Source organism: Electrona antarctica (assembly GCF_951216825.1).
Source record: "Electrona antarctica genome assembly, chromosome: 19".
Taxonomy (NCBI): domain Eukaryota; kingdom Metazoa; phylum Chordata; class Actinopteri; order Myctophiformes; family Myctophidae; genus Electrona; species Electrona antarctica.
The window spans coordinates 32,323,850-32,335,512 of record NC_136800.1 but is presented as its reverse complement, the minus strand read 5'-3'; the positions used below and the strand labels follow the sequence as shown (position 1 = coordinate 32,335,512).

The window sequence follows — 11,663 nt, the reverse complement described above, 5'->3', positions numbered from 1 at the left end:
TGCTGTAGTGTGCATCCCTCACCAACATCACCCAACGACTCCCTGAATGTCTGCCTGTTCCATCGTTTCTAACATTGTTCAAAGTCTCATCCCAAATAAAATCCCCATGTTATCATTCCAAGATGGATGGCAATGTTTTGAATATTTTCTTCTCTCCATTTTTCATCATCATCATGATCCCCTAACCTGCCATGTTAACCACTTTCAACCTGGGGTCCCTATTTTGGGCATGTCAAGTGAATAATATTACAATAATTAAGTAGGTCGTAGAAGCTTATTGTATCAGCCGAGAATGTGGCATGCTATCCCTGTTAGAATGCGCCACATCAATCAGCTCCCAATACTTACAAAGATAAGCCTTGCTACTCATTATGCTGAATTGAGAGCTCTACAGAATGAGCTATGGGTTAAGTCTCTTTTATCTGCTTCCCAGGTTATGACTGGCCCCATAACATCAGTGGAGATGCCGGGGATTGAACCCGGGGCCTCATACATGCAAAGCATGCGCTCTACCACTGAGCTACATCCCCTGTGGCTGTTGCTGTGACCCCATGTAGTCACGCATCTTAATCTGAACAAATTAATTGTAAGGAAACATCTGCGTTGGACTTCAGACTGACTGGTCTATACGCATTCACCTTTAGACTTTTGCCCGTGGGACCTTTGGCTTCCCAAGCAACCAAATTACTTTGAAACACGTGTGCAGAGCACAATGGATTAGCAGTCCATTGACCTAACCACTCGGCCACCTCTTCCTACAATAACAGATCTACAAGCTCACGTCATGTCGTGGTTAACCTCTGCATATGTCACCCCCTAGCCTAGACCCTGTGTTCTTTGTCAGAACATTATGGTAAGTGTGTGACATGCAGCAAGACCAGGCATTTCTCTTCTCCCTTAATATCCATGTGTGACTTTGTAAATGTGACAACATGTTTTGCATGAATTTCCCCCTTCTGTCATTTCATTATTTAACACAATGTTAAGTTTTTTACCTTTGTTGTCATACCATTATGTTTTAGCTGTTGGATGAAATATGTGCACCTTCCAAGAGTCAACTTGACATTTAAACAACGTCTTACTTTGAAATATAGAGCCATACATTACTATATTATTTTAGCAGTCAGTTTTTAATTAATTTCATTTTAATTTCAACCTTCATTTAATTATATATATGGAAAAACTAAATGAAAATTCCATCACATAATTATAAAAATAAATCAAGTACAATTTAGATAAAATCAAAACAAATTTGATATGTTGGATTGGATTAATGGGGCCCTGGGTTTTGTGAAACATTTGTAAAGGACCATTTTAAGTAATTAAAAACCATGAAAATATACAAAAGTTGGCTTTTGGGAGGTTAAATGTTTTAGAATAGACTAATCAATCCATGTGTGATATCTTACTGTGTGCCTCTGTACCCTCTCCTGACCACCATGGGAAGTTGGTGATCAAGCGCCTTGGGTTTGACACCAGGGTCACCATCCTGGGTCATGTCCAGAGAGGAGGAACCCCCTCTGCCTTTGACAGAATCCTGGTAAAATTCATCATATTTAACAATCTGTCTCATCTGTAACTGTGTGTTTATAGTTTAAAATATTCATAATATGCTTTTGATTTCCAATGTAATAAAAAAAGCTAAACTGAAAGAAATGTAAATTCAAAAATGTTAATCTGTTTTTGTCTGAGCTGAGCGCCATTGATCTTAAATTAGCTTGGAGTCATGGGGTTTATCATTTGGCTAGAATAGAACAACCCTTTATTGTGGACCTTGTGTGAATATCTTTTTCCATTTCTGCCTAACTATTCTCCTAACACTGCTGCTTCATTGTGCGTTAGTTATTGCCTATATCCTCAGCCTATGAGAATGCTTGTTTGCATTCCAAAAATGACTTAGGTAATTATGCTATGAGGCAAAATCTTTGACTTAGGCAGAAATTATTTTGAATATAATAAACGCATTCTGATAGGCTGAGGACATGGCCAATAAGGCAGGATGAATCAGCAGTGTTAGGAGAGTAGAGTTAGTAGGCGGATATAAATAAAGGCAGATAAACACGAGTACACGACTTAGGCTAAATGAGTGTGTTGCCTAAGTAATTTTTTTTTTTGCCAAAGTAAATTTTTACATTACTACTACAAACCTTCAAAATATAACAATGAGGCTAACGATACGATAAATGGCCTTTGACCTGTGCAGGCCAGCCGCATGGGTGTGGAGGCAGTACTTGCTCTACTAGAGGCCTCAGCCACAACCCCGGCCTGCGTCGTGTCACTGGTCGGAAACCAAGCTGTACGCCTGCCCCTCATGGAGTGTGTTCAGATGGTAAGTCTGTGGGAGCGTGTGTGTTTGTGTGTACACTTTCACATTAGGTTAGATTAGACCTGCATATGTGTGTGTGTTCATGGGTGTCCATATGTGGCTGCGTGTGTACCCATGTTGAGGTCATGCTGGGACTCAGTGGGTACAGTGTTCAGTACAGATGGTCAGAGAATTAGATTTTAATATAAACCTGTTCCAATGTTCTTCAACATACATTTACTGTACTGTTATTTGTTAAAATAATTAAATTATGTGAAATCTATACTTAAATTACATTGTGAATCACAGATAACAGCAACAGGCATAAATATAGGAAGAACAAGAGAATACATAATTGTAAACCCTCCTAACCAAAACAGTATCAAGAGAATGAATTAACTCTTTATTTGAGAAGAACCAAACAAATTCAGTCCAGCTTGCAGATAAAATTGCCATTTATCGAAGCTAATGACTCAACAACTTAGTCCTTGCAGACCCTGATAGGCCTTCATCCGGTGTTCTTCTGGTGAAATTAAATTATAACCCTTGTGGCCAAAGAGTCGAGATTTAAAATTACATTTGTGGAATAGACAGACCTTTATTGACCCCATGAGGGAAATTCAGTTGTCATAGCAGCTCCACCACAGTATGAAACACAGGACAGATACAGATGGGTAGAGAAATAGATCTAAGTTTCAATAGTAAATTAATGAAAAATGAGTAAACAGGGATTAGAAGACAGTTATACCTTGATGATCGCTGCCCAAGAGTTCAGACTCGACCGCAGGGGTTGAGTGTCTTGCTCAGGGACACCTCAACAGTGATCTTTCTTTCCCAGGTGGGTTTTCTACCCATTCAGATATGGCTGCCCCCATAAGATTAGTGGAGATGCCGGGGATTGAACCCGGGGCCTCATACATGCGAAGCATGCGCTCTACCACTGAGCTACATCCCCTGTAAGACTTACACTGACCTCATGTAGTCACACATCTTAATCTGAATAGGAAGGTGTCACTGTTTGATTAAAGACTGGGCCTTCTGCCACTCAAGACCCCGCCTACATCTTAATCTGAATGCTTTGCTGTGTACACACATACACGCACACACACGCACGCACGCACGCACGCACACACACACACACACACACACACACACACACACACACACACACACACACACACACACACACACACACACACACACACACACACACAGTGTAATAGAAAGTCAATCTACAGTACGGTGAGTAAAAAATCTATCCACATGTAACCTGGTGCGGCAAAGGATTTACTCTTAATTAATTGAATGACTACACCACCTTGATGTATCAAGGAATCGAATACCTTGTAAATTGGTTTTCCAACATAACAAGTACAGGGTTAATAGTACATCCAATTGATTGGATGTATCCCTTGGAGTGTTTGTGTTCTCTCACATCATCCCCTCTCGGTACATACAGTATGCTGGACGTCGCTTCAGGACTCAAGACACATCCTGATTTAACATTCTCAGTATAACGAACAAAACAACATCAGTGCGTCGTGTTACTCACCCAGGCAGGGAAAAGGTAAAACACAACGAAATGATGCTGAATGCACCTGAGAGCCAACACCGATACAGACGACTGCTATGGTGCTCAAAATAGCCTATCTTGCGCCCTGCGCTATGCCTAATTCTCAAAAAAATTCTGTGATTTGAATCTTCCTATAATCAGCAGAAGTGAGAGTGTCAATTCCTTGTGTCAATTGTGTTTATATAAGATGTTAGTTTATTCAAAGATAATGATTTGTGCTCAGCAATGCTATTCGCTCCAAATGGTTTTATTCAAAAGCAATCAAAAGGCTAGAATTTATGATGCAAAAATCAGTGCAACACTTCTGGATTAAGTGATACTGAATGTGTCATTAAAATGTTACTGTAATCCACAAAAGTGTCAATAAGTTGTGTATTTATCAGCAATTGCCAGATAAGCTTATCAAAGACAAATATAAAAATATGACAGCTGACAGCTGTTTAAATGAGACGAGCCACATGCACGCACAGTCCAATACTGTGTCTGCATTTTGAGCACACATGCAGCTGTAGTAATATTATACCATGGACATGCGCTGTACTCACAGTACTGCATTTTAGAAAGGGTCCTTAGCAGCCAACCAAAGAGCTCTATCTCCTCTCCACTAACCTGCTGCTGCTACGTGACGGTCGAAAGCTGACTTTACCATATAAGTCCAAGCTTGCTCAGTCGGCTTTCGACGCGTCACTATAACTTCAAACCTGACAAACCGGACACACGACACACACATTCAACAGCAGATTTTTGGCATCCAACGCTTTTGGCAGCACTTACCCCTGCAGCTGTCGGTGCGTTGGAGAGCTACCCACGTTTGCCAGTGCTCAAAAGTGGTAACTATTGTTTCCCAAGCAACCAAATGTTTGTCGACGAGGATGGGATTCGAACCCACGCGTGCAGAGCACAATGGATTAGCAGTCCATCGCCTTAACCACTCGGCCACCTCGTCCTACAACAACAGATTTACAAGCTCACGTCATGCTGTTATGCCCCACATTGTGAGCTTGTAGGTCTTATCAGAGTGAAATCAGGGAGCAACCTTTGTCTTGGTTTTAAAGTGTGAATAATTCTTTATCTTCCGTTTGGCCATTAGACTCAAGAGGTGCAGAAGGCCATGGATGAGAAGAACTTTCATTACGCAGTGAAGCTGCGGGGCAGGTACTATGTTTGTATAATATTGATCAAGTGTCTTGCTCAGGTACATTCATTGCGACACATAGATCGGGTGAGCTGACCTTCCTATTCCCAGAAGGCCTCTCTATCCACTCAGCTGCTCAAAAGATTGATTAATGGAGATGCCGGGGATTGAACCCGGGGCCTCATACATGCAAAGCATGCGCTCTACCACTGAGCTACATCCCCATATGAGTAATAAGCACTTTACTACCCCTACGAGTAATAAGCACTTTACTACTACACTTTATACCTTTATTAATAGGCATCAAATCTTTAAATTAGATGATGGATTCTGACCATATTTGTGAAAATATGCCTATGGATTGGATAGGATGTATTTCATTGTATCTGTATGGACTTTATGTAAGGCATAATAAACGGGTCCCTTCAGGATGATTAACGACCTGGACTTTGTCTCTGTGTTTAATCATCCTGTCTGGATTTTATTTCTATTTATTTAACCACCTGGACTTTGTCTCTGTGTTTAATCATCTTGTCTGGATTTTATTTCTCAATAATGACCACAGACCCGTTTATTATTCCGCTTATTACATGGCTACTTTAAATAAATTACTACATTGACCCAAAGGTAACAACAAAATGAGGTATTTTCTTGCTTACGGTAATGAAAGTATTCCATCAGTGTTGCGCTGGCCGTCTGCCCAACGCAACACGGTCGCCTCGAAAAACAAGGAAGTGTTGATCAAATAGGATACATTTTCGATTAAATAGAATACATTTTCGATTACTGCATCGTCTATTTCTCACTTCAAATGTTTAAAAAAAAAATCTTGAGAGTGATGTTTAGTTGTAACTTGAAAATTACATTGTGTGACATGGCTGTCATGATGATACGCCATAAAATCCAAGCAGCCTAGCAGGTGCTCTGGGGCTTTGATTAGACAGCGGCCTGTTATACAGCTGATTGGTCATTATGAAGAAATAACACCGCTGAATTCAGCGATTGACCAATCAGAATCAAGCATTCAACCAAACCGTGTAATAACTACATGTATTACCTCATGTAGTATAAACAGTACAGAAATATATACCGATTCAGGCGAGCACTTTTCCCTCCAAAGATTTGGCAATATCATTTGGGTTGTTTATGGGCAGCCTAAAAGGATTTCACATGAAAAGAAAAGGAGTCTGGTGCCAAATGTCTGTTTTTATATCTTCAATTTACAGGAGTTTTGAAAACAGCCTGATCACCTACAAACTCCTTTCCTACAAAAGACCTGAATCTGAACTCCCTGTGGTAAGAATCATAATGCATCTACAATACTTCACTCACACCTGAGACCATTGGTAGCCAATCATCTGCCATGGACACAGCCTACACGGGGGGAAAAACCTCATTGTAAATATATAATTTGTTGAAATGAAATGAAATGATTACTATATTTACCCAGGGTATCTGGGCTAAGCTCAAGAACTTGTTTCCAGCCAGGCCCTGCTCATAGAACATTTCATCGTAGTGGTTCAATGCCTTGTTCGTGTCGGACCGCTGATTCGAGCTGGCGACCTTCCGGTATCAAGACGGCTCCGCAATCCGTTCGGCCACCGCTGCCACTATGTTATGTTATGTTATGTTATGTTATGTTATGTTATGTTATGTTATGGTAACTCAGAGAGAATGTACAAATATAGAACCAAATGTGGTTCCATTTGTATTTGATAAAATGTAAAGGTATATTCAGTGATTTGACTTAATTCAAATATCACTTATCTTTTCTTTTTTTCTGGATAATCCTCCCTACTGTAGAGTGTGCTGACCATATAAGGAGTTCCTCCCTGTCCCCAGTGAGCCCCTGGGGTAAAAAAACCCTAGTTTCAGTTTAGGTGGCGGGTGGCAAAGCCTTCATCCAATCAGGATGAGAGGAGCCTTCCTCCAATCATGATCGAGTGGGGGCGGGCCGTGGTGCACATGCTGTTGGCCTGTTGCACTTCCCCCCACTGTAGAGCGTGCATGTGCACATTTTGTTACCGGGGCGGACTGGGTGGTTTTCCAAATCACCCAAATCACTGAATGCTCCTTTAAACAAATCTTACAGTAGACTATGCTGAATTTTCACTCTAAACAAACATACATAATCTGAAGTCTGTGTTGTAGTGGCACATGATAGGACACAATTTACTTTATAAAATAGTAATAGTAATAATGTAGTTGATTCTTCATATTAATACAGATGACAGTGCATGAACTAAACGCCAATAATGATCACCATGCTCACCTTTCTAATGTTGTGTTTTCCCACCAGCGGTTCTGAGATTTGTTGCATTAGGATAAGGTACTGGTCAGGTGCATTGTGGGTGACGATGCTGCTGTGGCTGAGGTCTTTTTTTGTGACACTAACAGAGTGTTTTTTGTAACTTTTTCTGTCCTGTGGGAGAGGAGGAGTTGAGCGATGAAGTCATGTATATGTTAGGTGTGAACATCGCTGTGGCTGAAAACATCTGTTCAGTATCTGTTGGAACTGTTTTGTTTTCTGTGAATCCACCATCACTTTTCAACAGCTGTGACAAACAGTACTAAAACAATGTCCCAGACAATATAATGGCTAAGTAAATGGCCATTAGTCCACATACCCATATTAAAACAATATAATTCCTATATGGCAATGGTGCCACAAAATGATAACATTAATTCATTTCTTGTACCTCTAATGGTCAATTTCCAGAGGCTGAGCATAGAAGCATGAAGAGGATATGGCCTCCTGCTACAGTGATGTAGCAGGAGAGGATATGGCACTCCTGCTACAGTGATGCTTGCTTGTTATCATGCCACTAGTGTTTATAGTGACTTCAACACATCACATTTTGTTCCAACTTTAGAATCACCACCTATTATCTAAAAGTTAAAAGGGTATGTTTTGGCCATGGAGAATTTCATGAATAAAAATACACAAATAATATTAATTATATTTTATGACGTAGAAGTAGAGTAGAGTAGAGAGAGGAGAGAGAGAGAGAGAGAGAGAGAGAGAGAGAGAGAGAGAGCGAGAGAGTGTGTGTCTGTGTCTGTGTGTGTGTCTGTGTGTGTGTGTGTGTGTGTGTGTGTGTGCGCGAGAGAGATGTTTCTAGATGGAAATCAAATTATTGAAAGTTCAATGTGATTATTTAAAGGCAGCTGCAGTGTATGTGCACTGCAGCATGTGAAGCCATATCAGCATGTGGCCTACTGCTTGCAGAGTCGCAGGGGAATCTGTGCATGTCACTGTGCTAGTGTGCTCTGCTCTCACCCAACATCCAGTCATTATCAGGGAATGATAAGCATTGCCAGCAGTTATGGGCAACAGAATGTTTTATTTTTTACAGGGGAAAATAACAAATATGTTAATTATTCTTTACTGTTCCCAGTTCCTGCTAGTGCAACGTTTCTCTTCTCCATTGCCTCAGAAAGTTGCATATATCATACATAAATAATGTCAATATCATACATTCTCATTCTGTAATGCTGAATGTAAGATTGAGCCCTAATGCAAACGTTTGAATAGCTCTGCTAGCCATTGAATGTATGTATGAAATGCATGTAGCTGTATGGCTGCCTGCTAATCTGCATACTCAAGATATATATACAGACACACACACACACACACACACACACACACACACACACACACACACACACACACACACGCTCGCACAATTATTGGTGTATTTTGTGACTGTGTCTCCGTGTTTTCTCAGAGCTCTTTTAATGTGGCTGTCCTGAACGTGGGCGCCCCGGCAGCGGGCATGAACGCTGCTGTGCGTTCTGCCGTTAGGGTGGGCATCACCGAGGGACACAAGATGTTCGCTGTCAACGACGGCTTCGAGGGCTTCTACAAGGGACAGGTAGGAGACTCACACCTACAGCAGGCTAAGTAATGCATTTCACACGATGAGTGCCATCTCTCATGCACTCCTACTGAGAGATGGCTCAGTTATCGTTCTTCATCGTGCGGTTATGGTGCCGAATGGGTTCACAGTTGGCGGATGACCCTTTAGGCTAGTGCAGTGATTCTCAGCCTGTGGGCCGGGGCCCTCAGGTGGGCCATAAGGATATTGCAAGTGGTCCCCCAAATAATTGACAAAACACATACGATTGTATGATAATATAATAAATAATAAAGCCTTGAAATTATACATTTGAACGTAAAGGTTCTACGTTGGTTCCACTGATCCAAGTAATACAAGCGATTAATTGATCATTAAAATAAACATGAAAACGCAATGCGCCCACTAGGGCTGTTGTAATGCTTTGAATGGGCCCGCTGCCTGGCTTGCAAAGTGCGACCAATAAAGGTCTGTGACTGTAACGCTGTGTGATCGTGATCTTCTGACAGCTAGAAGGCCGGGCGCCTGGAGCCCCTGGTCATTCTATTCTGATACTCGTTGATACAGAGCTCAAGTGCAAAGCGCTCTCAAACCTTGTGCCTTAAATAAACCCCACAGTCATGTTGTGTTGTGTGCAATCCTTCCACCCAGAACAATGCACAGCAGCATATTACTCATGTGCATAAAGTTGTGTAGAGGACAGGTCAGTGTTTCCACATCTCCCTGTGAAGAAACACCACGTTTGGGCAAACCATGCTATCCTCACGCTCATTGTTTGCTTTGTAGCAAACAATGGGCAAAGATCACAATGAACTTGAGGCCAACTTGAGATACGACTTGAATGTGGAGAGATAAACATACTGTAAAAAACACCAAAAACCCCAGCAGATACTTGGGTAGGAAGGCTTTTCATTAGCTTAAATTAGAACATTGGTTCTCAACCTGTGGGTCGGCACCCCCAGGTGAGTCCCCACATGATTGTGTGTGTGTGTGTGTGTGTGTGTGTGTGTGTGTGTGTGTGTGTGTGTGTGTGTGTGTGTGTGTGTGTGTGTGTGTGTGTGTGTTGGGGAGAGGCTCTTGCTTAAATATTGGGTCTATAATACATTATAGTCACATTTATAATGACCTTATAAGGCTTCATAAACCTTGTTATAAATGTTTATAATTATGCCTAACAACAAGCACACTTCATAACTTAGTTATGGTAGTTATAGTTGTCTGTTCCACTGAGCTTATAATGCATTATGACAGGCACTTATAAAACTTCATAAACCTTGGTATAGGTTGTTATGCATAATTACATTTATAACAAGTAATAACAAATAACAAATAATGCCTTATAAGTGCATTATAATGCATTATGAATGCAAATATAATGCATTAGACACAAGTTCACAACCTTTAAGTAAAGTGTTACCCAAACATAAAGATTGGCAGCGGTGGGATTTGAACCCACGCCTCCGAAGAGACTGGAGCCTTAATCCAGCGCCTTAGACCGCTCGGCCACGCTACCACACTCTCTGTTTTTATCTCTTTCTGTCTTGTTTTCTCTCTGCCCTTATCTCTCCTCACGCACGCACGCACACACACACACTGCACAAAGGTTGTCTGTTGTGTAAAATGGAAAGTGATCCATATATTGAACAACTGTCTCAATGCGGTACTGTTTGGGTTGTTTCGATGTTTTTCTACTTGAAAAAGACCAATACCGGTTGAAACGTTGTATGTCCTGCCTGCTGTGAGTGTGAATAAATACTTGGAGGATTCCAAAAGTGAGTTGCGAGCCTTTGCCTTTCTTCATGATATCTGTTAGTTTAACAGAGCCTTTGCCTTTCTTCATGATATCTGTTGGTTTAACAGAGCCTTTGCCTTTCTTCATGATATCTGTTAGTTTAACATTTTGTCTCAGCACCAAGATCGGAGGATGTGCTGCTGTTCTATTATTCTGTATGTTTTTCTGTCCCAACAGATTCAGGAGATGAAGTGGGGAGATGTAGGTGGCTGGACCGGCCTGGGAGGCTCCCTGCTTGGAACAAAGAGGTATGATTGATTGATTGATTGATTGATTGAAATATTTATTAACAGTTTGCAAAATTACAGTACATTTCAAGCACAAACTTCAATACAAAGACTGTTAACTGTGAGTGGACGACCCAATTAAGCATTACACTTGTTTACAAGAGGGTCCACCATGTTCAATTCATCAAAACATTTAGAGACGTACAGATAGACACTTCTATATAGTCAAAGAACAGAACAGGAATTCATCATAAAGGAGGTAAAAAGGGAAAAGAAACATATACAGTGAGGGGAAAAGGGGGGGGGGGGGGCTGTGGGGGGGATTCAGATTTTACGGGTGTTGTGCTGCTGACCCAATCACTGTTCTAACTCTTATCACCATCATCTGGTGTACATTATTATTATTATTTATAAATATGTACTTTTTGTAAATAAAGTTAATCAACTTAAAGGACGACTTCACCCATTTTCAACGTATCTTCATATATGGTCCTCACTAATGCTCGTTAAAATGTGGCACCATTTTTGTTGACATGTTCCGTGACATGTTCTGTCTCCCTGTTGTTATTTTCATGTGCTTCTTGTGTTTTGGTTAGTTCGTGTTTTACTTTATTGTTTGTTTTCCTGTGATTTTGCAGTAGTCCTATTTGGTTTTCCTGTTTCTTGGTTGCAGTTTAGTTTTACCCTACACCTGTGTACTCTTATTTTGTAGTATTCTTCCTAGTGTTTCCTGTCTGCCTATAGTTACTGTTTGACTTTGCCTGCATTGTCTAA

The 11,663-nt window shown here is 40.9% G+C and overlaps 1 protein-coding gene across 5 annotated transcripts in view; it reads left to right on the top strand.

The window, feature by feature from the left end:
* LOC306943949 (ATP-dependent 6-phosphofructokinase, platelet type-like) overlaps positions 1-11,663 on the top strand; it is a 52,691-nt gene that overhangs the window by 24,586 nt on the left and 16,442 nt on the right. For all 5 annotated transcript variants that reach the window (XM_079530513.1, XM_079530511.1, XM_079530509.1 and 2 more), the window contains 6 exons: positions 1,448-1,540; positions 2,204-2,329; positions 4,969-5,033; positions 6,240-6,309; positions 8,742-8,888; positions 10,840-10,910. In XM_079530513.1, the coding sequence (XP_079386639.1) occupies positions 1,448-1,540; positions 2,204-2,329; positions 4,969-5,033; positions 6,240-6,309; positions 8,742-8,888; positions 10,840-10,910 (572 nt within the window). The remainder of the gene's footprint in view (positions 1-1,447; positions 1,541-2,203; positions 2,330-4,968; positions 5,034-6,239; positions 6,310-8,741; positions 8,889-10,839; positions 10,911-11,663) is intronic.